Genomic DNA, 12,494 nt, shown 5'->3' on the forward strand with positions numbered 1-12,494 from the left:
GTAGACTTTGCAACGTCACTGATCCCTACATTTCGTTTTGTAAATCTCAGAGAAAGGAGGCAATAACTGTTTTGAGTCTCGGTGCATCTTCAAGAGTAGGCTTGTATGCGAGATGCCAATATTATTATATCAACTAATAAGTAAGGTAATCATATCACTGGATAATAATAAACTTATTTTAAAACAACGAAGAGAGAGAGAATTAAACAATGAAAACAACTATGCGTAAAATAACAAAATGTAAATACTGGAATGTATACCAATCAGTAAGTATGGAAGGCCAAACCGGTTTCTTTTTTACTTTTAAAATGTAAAATAAATAATAAAAATAATTATTTTTTATTTTGTGTGTGTTCTGGTCTGATAATAAAATACCGCGGTTGTAAGGACTGGCGCGCATCATCTTCTGGAGAACTGTCACATGAGCGCGTTATCCAATGAAGACCTCTCCACACTCAGCTCCAGTGCAGAGGAAGACGTTCAGACACCGAGGAAGACCTCAGACCTGTTAGATTCGCTCCTGAAGTTTCTGGAGGTCTGGACGTTATAGCTATCACTGGAGCTGAATGAGAAAGACGCTCGTGAAGCGGCTCGCGCATGCTAGACGCGCAGATTAATGGTAAGTCTCTACAGGTTTGGAAAATTCAGAAAAGTTCGAATTCAGAAATGCGCTTCGCTTTGCCTCAGTCATCCTCGTCGCATTTTACGTTTGAGTTCTAACGCAGTGAAATGGAACCGATTTTGGGAGAGCTACAAAACATCGAAAAACAGACAGATTAATAGCCTACTGATCATCTATAAGGGTCTCGTCTATAATAGGTGAAAAAAAATGTTTTTAAACTGCGCAGATGCAGATACATCGTCTCTCTAAAAAATGAATAGGCCTATCAAATTAAAAATCGTTATTGAAATGTGTTTTTTTTTTTTTTCTGCCGTTGAATTTTCAGCATGGGAAATATCCTGTTTTTTTATTTGATATTCATTTTTTATTTAGCCTAAATGTAGCATAGTTAAACATGGGATATCTATTTTTCAATTAATGCATATAGCTACGTTAATATAGTTAAATTGTGGTTTAACAGGTCCGACACTGAAAAGGAAAATCTTCCATTTATGCCATCCATTAAGATCTGTGAAATCTTTTTTCAATCAAGCATTTATTTCCGTCAAACTTTATTTTGCATCAGTTTAATACTGATATAGGCCTTTTTTCTTATATTAAATATATACAAACACAAAGCAGCAAGGACATTTTATCGTTAGTTATTCCGAAACATTCATATTTCAACACTTACATTTGTTCTGCAGATATAATTTCCATATGAGAATCGTTGGTATTCATCGTAAATATTCATTCATTTGTCAGTAAATAATAATTAATAATGAAAGTAGGCCTATAGTGAAAGTAGGCTATAATCAAATAATTTTTGCTATTTGAATTCCAGTTGCATTTGATAATTGCTAACTCAGTTATTTTAGTACGAAAGGGTGAACTAAGCATCGCATTTAGCTTGTGTGTGTGTGTGTGTGTGTGTTTGTGTCGTGAAGTGGGCGTGGGAGTCGTTCGGTGGGTGGGTGGTCACGTCCATATAGGAGGCATGGCAAGAGTCAATAATAAGATCAAATCCATCTTTTCCTCTGCGTGTCCAGATACACGACCAGACAGATGCACCGAGAGCTCTCTCCAGCATTATTATTTTTTTACCATTACCATATTTTTGACTTGATACTTTTAAACAGCCTTCGTTTTATTTGATCACTCAGGGATAGCCTACGCTAAGGTATTTGATGGGCATTTCATAGTACGTGCTTTATTTGATGTGCTAAACTTGTCTTGTGGAATTGATGTGATGTTTAGATCATTATAACATTATAGTGGTCAGAATGCACGTGCACAAATAAACGGCCTTGAAAAGAGAATAATATTGGAGGCTATTTCTATGTAACTAGTAACAATAATAATAAAAATAAAAATAAAATAAAATAGAGTTTTATGAAGGAAATGTTTTTTTTATTTTTGATTCTTTTCGAACGCTCATAGCATCTGTAAGAGAAGCACGCGCTGTGTCCCGACGCATCTGTGAGGGAGATGGACTTCACAGCAGACGAGGAGCTGCAGGAGCTGTGTCCGGTGTGTGGAGATAAAGTGTCCGGATATCATTACGGCCTTCTTACCTGCGAAAGCTGTAAGGTAATCTTATTTAAACTCATTTTCCCATTTAAACTCGTGTGCGTGTTTCGCTTAAAAAAAAAAAAAAACTTAAATATTTAGGAAACGCTTAATAATTATTAATCAAAAAGTTCATGAACGGTGGAGGATTACATGATGTAGCTAGCCCAGTGCTGTGAAAATCATTACGACGTAACACTCTTTGTTAATGTTAATGGCATTTATTTAGTCATAATATATGCATTATTATTTAGTAGTTTTAAAGTAATAATAGCCTTTTGTAATGCCTTATTTTCCTTTATTACTGTCATTGTTATGCATGTTGCATGTACGTAGTAATATCAGTAGCCTATAGGCTATATTATGAAAAAATGCATGCATGCAAATAACCCTAAGCACGTGTTGTTAATATTACTTAGTACTTAAATGTATAATTTCCCTGTAACAAGGACACCTTAAAATAAGATCTAACCCAATCTTTATTAATGTATTTATTTTTGGCTTCATTGTGTATGCAAATGCATTGACTGTCAACAGACAGTCTGTTCACATTTACATCCATATTCCTGTGAGAAAGCCCAGACTCATTTTTAGATGATATGTTCATTTAGAACAATCCAATATGATTATATGCTATATTGCTGTTGTTTTTAAACAGAGCTTGACAGAATATAATCCTTATTGTGTGCATCATCTTGACAGGGTTTTTTCAAGAGGACGGTTCAGAATAACAAGAGATACACGTGCACACAGAACCAGGACTGTGGCATCGACAAAACCCAGAGGAAGAGATGCCCCTTCTGTCGCTTCCAGAAGTGCCTCAGCGTCGGCATGAGACTCGAGGGTGAGCCGTGCGGCTTCTCGTTAAATGTGGAGAAAACAGAAAAGGTTTTGCTGTAAAGAATGTATAAGATATCTTATCATTTAAAAAGCCAACCTTATTGTCCTGATTCTAATACTGTTGTGTTGAACAGCTGGTCCTGAGAGAATATAATGCTTATTATTTGACATTAAATCATGTATTATATGTGTTTATGGTATTTCGACAAGCATCGCTAGTCATTAATGACATTTTAGTAAAATATCAATATATTTAGAGAAAGGGGAAAGCCTTTAATGCAAAATTTCATTATCATGATTGAATATTTAATAACACTTATTATGGAGTTTAAACTCAGAAGATGAAAGATTTAAATATATATATATATATATATATATATATATATATATATATATATATATATATATATATATGTATATATATAAAAGCCTTACTTAAAGTAATAAAAAACATGTGTTTTGACACATTGGGCAAAATGTGAATATATACCAGTTAGTTAACATCTTGTTCAAAATATAATTTTTTTAATATTTCATAGCCATTTATGATCAAGTGACCCAAGCTTATTTTCTTCCAAATTAATTTCAATTATTATTAAATAACTTATTTATTTTATTAGAAATTTTCACAGATGGAAAATATCCTTGTCCAGTATCTTATTTTGCTCTCTGTGCGCGCGATTCCCAGGCCGAGTGCAGAGAAGCACCTGTTTCCGCGCGCGCCTGTGACACATTCCTCACGCGCTGATAAGACTCGCGGATTCATGTTGAGAGTTCACAAAAACCAGCCCGGAAAATGTCCATATGAAGAGAAATATCCATTTGCTTTTGCCCTGCCTTACTTAAGCGAAACCGTGCCCAGCATTCCTTGCTTTATTTGGCCTTTTATCCACTGTGCTCTTAAAATAGGCTTACACTTCCAATTGTATCAGACAAACAGCATGTCTGCAAAATGTAAATAATATTTGATATGCATCCTATAACACTTTCAACCTCTTTCCTCCCAGCTGTCCGTACAGATCGAATGAGAGGAGGAAGGAACAAGTTCGGTCCCATGTACAAGCGGGACCGTGCCCTGAAACAGCAGAAGAGAGCTTTAATTCGAGCCAGCGGTTTTAAAATAGAGGCCAACCCGTCTCTCCTGTCCAGCTCTCAGACAGAATACCAGCTTCCCGGATCGCTCTCAGGACTCCATCCCACTTCTCTGTCCTCTCTGGAGTACGACTGCCCTCCTCTCTGCCCCCCGGCCCTGGGTGTAGCGCTGCAGAGCTATGGTTCATTCCCGGCTCAGTACCACTACACTGCTCCCTCCTTACCCAGCAGATCGATTAAAGCTGAATATCCAGACGCGTACTCCAGCTCACCAGACTCCTCGCTGGGGTACCCGTACCCTGACGGCTGCATGCCTGCGTCCCCGCACACCAGCCCCATGAACCCTGGCTTGCCCCCGCTGGTGCTCGAGCTGGTCAGCTGTGATCCAGATGAAGAGCAGGTATGAGTTAAATCATCTGAAGATTAATCACTTCACTAAAAAGACTAAATAAAGAAATCTATTTTATTTAGCCTATAAAAATGACTTTACATTTTTTTTCAGGTTAATTTAGTCAGATTAAATGAAAAAAATCAGTTAACTTAGATGTACTAAACTAAGCACAATTTTGTTTACCCGAAAAATAACTTTTACTAATCTTGAAAAAAAAAAAAATCTAGCACGGATTGAACAATAATTCAAAAGCTGTCTTTACAGTTTTTACAAACCTGTTCTGAATGCAAAAGAAGATTTTAAACATTAAAGAAAAAAACAAGACTTTAGCCACTTAATTTTCTCATCTAGGTTTGGAATAACACAGGATTGTTGAGTTTTTATTTTTGATTGAACTGTCCCTTTAAAGGGAGGAGAATTCTGGGATTTCGAAGGGTGCACTGTTCAATTCAAACCTTTGGCATTTCTCACTTAGACGGTCAAAACAGACCAAAGACAAGTGTAACATTTGTATTTTTATTTATTTAACTATTATTACTATCAGTGTTTTTATGAATTGGATGTTCTATATTTTAGTTTAATAATATAATATTTTTTGGTATCTCTTAAGATGCCATTTGTTAACATTAGTTACCTACTGTTCGTTTAGGTAACATGAACTAACAGTAAAAAATACATTGCATTTATTAATCTTAGTTAACAGTACATAATCCATTACAAAAAAATCTAAAGTTGTATCTGTCAAGAATATTTAATGGACCTGAGCGAACATGAATTTGCAATGAGCAATGTATTATTATTAACTAAGATTACCAAAAATTCATAAACACTTATTGGTCATCGTTAGTGCCTTTAGCTAATAGAACCATATTGTAAAGTGTTACCACTTTTTCTTTAGTATTTTGTATTTCGAGGGAACTGAACAACATTTGCCACTTAATTATGTGACACGTATTACAATATTAAATGAAAGATTTTCGATTTTTCAATTCTGCAGTATTTAAGTTCAAAACAGAGCAAAGGTATTTAATATCACACAAAATTCTTATACACTGACTTCTCAATTTGACTTCGCTGCTCTGTGTTCTGCTTCATGTTTCCAGGTGAGAGGAAAGATCTGTGCATACCTGCACCAGGAGCAAAGCGGCAAGGGGAAGCTGGACAAACCACGGCCGTCCAGCCTGTTGTGTGTCATGGCAGACCAGACATTGTTCTCAATAGTCGAGTGGGCAAGAAGCTGTGTCTTCTTCAAGGAACTAAAGGTACAGCTCTGAGATAAGACAAAGTGCATGTGTGTGTGTGTGTGTGTGTTTATGTGGACACCCCTCTGATCATCCAAATGATTCTCTGCAGTGTTTTGTCTAATACTATTTTGTCGCCAAACCATGTATCTCACCGAAAGATAACATTTAGGCACACCAAGACAATCAGATGTTGTGAATGCTTTGTTGCAGCATGTTTGCCAAGCAGTTTTAAGAGTAGGATTACATTTAACGTTTAGATCGTAGTGGTATCACTTATATGTGTCGAAGTCCAGATTCTTGCTCAGTTTCCAAAAAAGTTTTTTGGTAGATTTGGAATTTTGGCAAAAAGGCATCAGATGTGAGTTTGGAATCTCGAATTCAGACACTCAGTTGCTATATTCGCATCAGGGGGTGTTGCAAATCACAATAGATTTGTTGTTGCTGTGATTATAGATACAGTGTTGACACACACAGAATTTGCCCTCTCAAAGCTCTCACCTCTTATAAGTGTCTTAATCATCGGTCTCGACTCTGCATGTCCCAATGCATTCAAGCAAATAATGTACAATGTCAAACTTTGTTTTTGCACATTCACACCTGCATGACCGTCGCATATTTTTCATTCCATTTCATTCCATTCTGCAGCCATGGCAACTAGTGTTCTGCGATTGCTAGCATAAAATGTGTCCGAGTTTGAGAACGCATGCCAGCGACTGACTCCTGCAGGCACACCGCTTTCAGAAACACTGAATTACATTGCGTCCAGCAATAGCTCAGCAATTGTTCCAGACTGCTGAAAGGTATCATGCGATGTGGGAAATGTGCATCTGGATTGAAAAGCGCTTTGATAAACTCAATTTAAGGCATGTTTGTGTACATACTAGGGAGGGTTTGTATCCACAACCGCGAGAGAGGTCAAGTTTCCGGGGCTCGAGGATGTGGATTAGATGTGGATATATGGTTTGAGTAATTTTGTCTGGGCTGCGGTTGATATATGTAGCGCTATGCTTCTATTAGGGCTTTACTGCCGCTCACTGTGCGTAATACTGACACAACGCGGCCTTCAAATCACTGTGTACTGTATGCGGACAGAGCATTAGTGGGGGAGGAAGACGAGAGGCCGATGAAGGACGAGAGGTGAGAAGGTGCCAGAGGTCATCATTTGGCGCTCATAAATACAGCGCATTCGATGTGTGCTTGACGGCTGCTCGTCCCAAGGACTCCCATTCCCTCGTTTTATGATCTAGCTGTTCATCTGTGTACAAGGGTTGTATTTCTTTGGGTTTTAAACTGAGAGATGACATGCTCGGGCTTGTGCAGTGTACTATGATTTGAGTAAAACCGCCTACACATTTATTGTTGTTTAGGCTTTCATTGAGAGGAGAATTGTTGGCAAGGCTTTCAAATATTGGTCACTATATATATATTTTTTGTTATCGTATTTGTAATATTTTTCGATTTTCACAAAAAGTAGTCAGTTTGCTGTTTGCAGTTATTTTATATAGTCTGCGTACAGTTTCTGAAGCTTTTATCGCACACACTCAGTTATAGGCAAGCTCTGAGATCTCAAACCAAACCATTCACTCGACTCTATTTACAAGCCTCGTTTCGTTCCGAACCTCACTTTCTTTGTTGTGTGGAGCTCAAAAGAACATATCTCTGTGTTTTTTTTTGTCCAAACTGGGAAAGTCAAAGGTCTCCGGTGAAGGTTTGGACCCATTAATCTTACTGTATGGACAGAAACACTTTTTCAAATGTATTCAGGAATATCTTCATTTGTGTTCAAACGCTCCTGTCCATACACTGGAAGTCAGTTGGACCCTATTCAGAATTATTTTAGGACTATTTCTATGCTATTATTGTATTTATTAAAGTAAAATCATATTATAATTCATTTTTACTTGAGTAATTTAGTTAGTTTCACTTATTGTGTTACATGGTTTATATTTATATTTATCTTTTATTAACATTTTAGTTATAGTCCACCTTTGTGACTCGCATACTATTTCCCACAAGACTCTGATCTAGATTTTTACCTTAAGGGTTTTCATCTAATATTTGTTTTTTAATCTTTTTTTCAATTACCAAAAAAAAAATAATAATAATAGTTTTAGAACATAATTTATTAACACTGACCCCATTAAAATTCATTGTGTGGACAAAAAGACAAGCTTTTGTATTCCACAGGTAAAAGAAAGTCATGTGGGTTTTGGATGACATGATGGTGAATAAATGAATGAATTATCTCCTACTATGCAAAAGAATAAATCAGTAGCATGGCCTGATGCTGTAAGCATTTAATAACTCTACATTATTTTCTCCTGATTTAGGTAGGAGATCAGATGCGACTGCTGCATAACTGCTGGAGTGAGCTGCTGCTACTCGATCATATCTGCAGACAGGTGCATCATGGGAGAGACAACAGTCTGCTACTCATTACAGGACAGGAGGTGGGTGTTTCCGGCCCTCAGCATTATAGCACAATAATAAAAGCTTCATTGTTTGCAGAGAAGCAGAAGATGTTAGTAGAGCGAGTGTGGTGAAGGTGCTGTGTGCTGCAGGTGGATCTGTCGGCGGTGTCTGACGCGGGACCTCCTCTGGTCAGTATGGTGCAGAGAGGACAGGAGCTGGCCAGGAGACTGCAGCTGCTGCAGGTGGACAGAAGAGAGATGGCCTGTCTGAAGTTCCTCATCCTCTTCAACCCCAGTGAGTACGACTGCATCTGCATGCATGTGGCATCACAGGGCCACAGTGACAGTCTACAGAGGGACAAGAAACATTATGCAAAACTGAAAGAGACCAATTTTCAATTCCTCTAGGAAGTTGTAAAGTTAAGTTTTATTGATTGATTTTGTATGATCATAGACCTTGAAGCAGTTCTCAACCGGTGGGTCTCAGCAAACTTCATGACGAGTTCAAATTGTTGAAAATAAAAACAGGATTAAAACAAACCAAAGTGCCAAAAAAAAACAACAAAAAAAACAAGACATCTCTTTAATGCAACAGTCATGCAAATTAATCAAGTCTTAGTACATCATGAGCATTCTTATACATTTTGTGAATATTTATATTTTTTAGTTATGACAAGCTCCAAAATGTTATATCATGTAGAAATCAATAAAATGATTAATTAACAAAATATAATAAAATAAAATATATTAAAATAATAATGTAATGAAAATTAATAAAAGATCACAAAGTCATGGGGCTTTTTGTGGAGAATAGTGAGCCTTGAAGTCAAAAAAAGATAAGAACCACTGCCTTAAAATAAAAAAAGAAGATTAAATATATGATGCTTTTATGTGATAATATGTTCTAATCTTAAGGCTAGATGCGGTAAATTGGCACAGTGGAGATTGCCATGAAACAGTCTAGTAGAGATTAAGCAAAAAAGTGAACAGTTTAATAGTTATTAAACAAAACAACTACTGAAACAGCGAGAAATGTCAAAGACAACACAAAATGTCAAACCGTGGACTGGACAAAAAAAGTAATACATTGTATAAAATTACAATATGTAAACGCGTGACAAAATGTTGTATTGCTCTGATACAAATGTTACATCCTGACATTCCTAAAAAAAAAAAAAAGGCTTTTGGCCTACATTATTTAGTGACTTTTTCTTAATCATATGCCAGTGCATGTGTGTGTCTGTGTGTGTGTGTGTGTTCAAACTAGATGTAGGTGTTTAAACATTTGTTTAATTTGACCATCTAGTTACAGAGATCTCACATGAAAACTAGCCCTTTATCATTTAAGCAATATTTTCAACATATTTAGATTTTGGAAGCACTAATTATAATCATTATATCGTGAATACAATACAGTTTATTAAATGTAGTGGACACCAAATGAAATAAACACAGCACCTCTTATTTCTTGTACCTAGCAACAAACTTTTTTCCTAGAAATGTTCAATTTCAATCTCATTTGGCACAATACACAAACAGCTGAAAGGAAGAAACTGCATTTGAAAGCGAAAGAATTTGTCATCTCCTCTCACTCTGCCACATTGATTTTTTTCATTCTTTGCCTAAATGGAAGCAGCTTTGAGTAATTTGTGTCCTTCAGATGTATTGAAAAGATTATTCAACATGTTAATTACTGTGTGAATGGCTCTTCTGATGAGCTCTGCTAATGCTTTAAAGTGCTCCATTAATGGGCGCAGCTATTGTCGCCCCAAACACAAACGCGCAGAGATAGACTACAGCGAAAAACACACACACATCTCTATTTAGATTATATAGCTATGTTCAGAATGCCCAAATCAGATTTATTCTCTTACATGTGACTCTGATTTGTGTTTTCATAACAGCACGACTGACTTGAAATCTGATTTTTTTTTTATTCTGGTTTTACGCCACTTATATGTGATACAAAATCAGATGCTGGTCAGATGTTTTGCAAATGCGAGCTCATTCTGAACGGTCATTCATGCAACTTTTACTCCATCAATGTTAATCACAATTCTGACAGGAATTTTGTCAGACAAACAAACCAGAAGTACATTAATGTTGGTGGACTTGAACTTGAAAAGTGGTGTTTTTTGACTGCTTGAACTGAGGTGCTACAGCGATCTGTCACAAAACGTTAAAGAGCTATATGGGATTTATTGTTTGAATTTCTTAAAAAGTTGACAAAATTTGAAAACTGAGACTTACCTGTTTCATACCAAAAGTAACCTGCTTTTTCTTGTCTGTCGGCAAGTTGTTGGTTTCCTCTTTGCATCACACTGTTTTTTCGTTCTTTTCACTTTGTGAGAACATGATGTCTGGCGTGAGAGCGCTATGGCTTGTCTGACGTAGCAACAGTAACTGGGGGGAGGTTTTTTGTGAAGGGTCATTTAAAAGGAAGAGTAGTAGTTAATAGTCATTTATTGTTCTGTTTAGCCAAGCCTTCCATTGAACAAAAAATAAAAATAAAATAAGAACATTAGATAATTAGTTATTGCATTTGTTAGATTATTCTTTGAATAAAACAACAAAAATGGTTTTAAAAACTGTTTTTATGCATTCACAGTTTATGTAGGCCTGTTTCCATCTCTGAATAAAAAATAAAAGGTGGCCTAATTCTTTTTTTCGCGCAATTGCATTATATAAGCTCGCAATTCTGACTTTTTTCTCACAACTGTGAGATATAAACCTGTAATTCTAACTTTTTTTTTCTCATAATTGTTCTATAAACTTGCAATTCTGACTTTTCTCTCTCTCGGAATTGCGAGTTTATTTGATTTTTTTCATAATTGTGAGATAGAAACTTTATACACTCACAATTGCGAGTTTTAAAGTCCAGTTCTGAGGAGGAAAAAAGACAATTGCTAGTGTAGATCTCGCAATTCTTACTTTATAACTTGCAAGTGCGAGTGTATATCACGCAAGTCAGAATTGCGACTTTGTATCAGGCAATTCTGAGAGAAAAATGAGATGCAAAGATGAAATTGTGAGATAAAAAGTAGCAGTTACCTGTTTTGTTTATTCAGTGATAGAAACGAGCTTCCATACCAGCAGGCATCAACAGTGTGAAGTGTTTCGAGCGCTTCAAAACAGTGAATCATTTTGTCAAGAAAATGTTTGAATTCATTTAAAGCTTCAAAAAGGTTAATTTCTCCCATCAGTAGGTGATAGCTTAAATGCAAAAGTTGAGAGCAAACTAGAAAAACTAGTCCTTTTCTCCAAACTTGTCTTCATCCTCATCACCTGTGCACAAATTTGCAGGCCTCTGCGCCACATCAGTGTATGTCTGTATGACAGCTTCCTGCATGCCATGCCTTGCACACAACTCTTAATTGCATTCAAATCTCATTTAAAACAATAATGGGAACAGCCATACAAAAAAAAAAAATATATATATATATCTGAGCAATAAATCAGAATTGAGCACCAAGATTTGGATGGTGAATGTAGCCTATGAGATCTGTAATGATTCGTCTCTCGTCTGCAGATGTGAAGCTCCTGGAGAACCAGCAGTATGTGGAGAGCCTTCAGGAGCAGGTGAACAGCGCTCTGCTCGAGTACACGCTCTACTCTTACCCTCAGTGTCTGGACCGCTTCAGTCAGCTCATACTGCGGCTGGCTGAGGTCCGGTCACTCAGCGTGCAGGCCGAGGACTTCCTGTGCTACAAGCACCTGTGCGGAGAAGTGCCGTGCAACAATCTGCTCATAGAAATGCTTCACGCCAAGAGGTCCACCGCCGTGTGAAGGTGACACTGCTTTGAGAGTTTAAGCCATACGCGCAAAATAGATGGTGAACAGTTTTCCAAAGGCAATTCTTTTTACCTTATGTGACGAATGTACAGAGTTTTTTCATTTGTATTCTCTTAAAATCATCTGAGCATGACAATCATTTGTGGACGCGGAGGTGTTTTTATAGCGCTTTCGTCTTTGTGACGTTTTTCTCTCGGCTAAGCGTGATCTCTGCAGATGTTTCATTTTGAATGCTTATGCATCTCTGTTATTTTATCTTAATGCTCCTGTGCTTTTGAATGGATGATGAGTATTGTAATTTCTTTGATTTATTCGAATACATTTATTAAGTTGGTATTTAAAAAACATTCCAAAAGGACCTGTCCGAAAACGAATCGAATGAGACAAAAAGATATTTATTGAAATAATGTAATCAACAGTATCAATTAAACTATTTAAAGCACATTTTTACATAGATTACACATTTATTTGTCTTTCCTTTTAACTGAAAAAAAAAGAATGGGTTGCAATAAAATAATATAAACGAGACGTTGCAGTTGTTTGAAGACTGTGTG

General features: G+C 36.6%; 1 protein-coding gene across 2 annotated transcripts; it reads left to right on the forward strand.

The window, feature by feature from the left end:
* The first annotated feature begins 455 nt into the window (after positions 1 to 455).
* On the forward strand, positions 456 to 12,468 carry nr5a1a (nuclear receptor subfamily 5, group A, member 1a). 2 transcript variants are annotated; one of them, XM_052564080.1, is made up of 8 exons: positions 456 to 619; positions 2,042 to 2,191; positions 2,873 to 3,014; positions 4,018 to 4,502; positions 5,597 to 5,755; positions 8,068 to 8,187; positions 8,299 to 8,443; positions 11,678 to 12,468. In XM_052564080.1, the coding sequence occupies exons 2-8, from the start codon at positions 2,090 to 2,092 to the stop codon at positions 11,932 to 11,934; spliced, it is 1,410 nt and encodes a 469-aa protein (XP_052420040.1). In that variant the 5' UTR covers positions 456 to 619; positions 2,042 to 2,089; the 3' UTR covers positions 11,935 to 12,468. The 2 variants fall into 2 exon arrangements, with proteins under 2 accessions (XP_052420040.1, XP_052420039.1); XM_052564079.1 differs by lacking the exon at positions 456 to 619 and adding an exon at positions 1,612 to 1,781.
* The last annotated feature ends 26 nt before the right edge of the window (positions 12,469 to 12,494 follow it).

The sequence above is a fragment of the Carassius gibelio genome, chromosome B8 (genome assembly GCF_023724105.1).
Source record: "Carassius gibelio isolate Cgi1373 ecotype wild population from Czech Republic chromosome B8, carGib1.2-hapl.c, whole genome shotgun sequence".
Classification (NCBI taxonomy): domain Eukaryota; kingdom Metazoa; phylum Chordata; class Actinopteri; order Cypriniformes; family Cyprinidae; genus Carassius; species Carassius gibelio.

Bases quoted from the DNA above. Each gene is read 5' to 3' on its own strand.
- nr5a1a (XM_052564080.1), top strand. From the start codon at position 2,090: ATGGACTTCACAGCAGACGAGGAGCTGCAGGAGCTGTGTCCGGTGTGT. The intron at 8,188-8,298 runs GTGGGTGTTTCC...TGTGTGCTGCAG, and splicing joins TACTCATTACAGGACAGGAG to GTGGATCTGTCGGCGGTGTC. The intron at 8,444-11,677 runs GTGAGTACGACT...TCTCGTCTGCAG, and splicing joins CCTCATCCTCTTCAACCCCA to ATGTGAAGCTCCTGGAGAAC.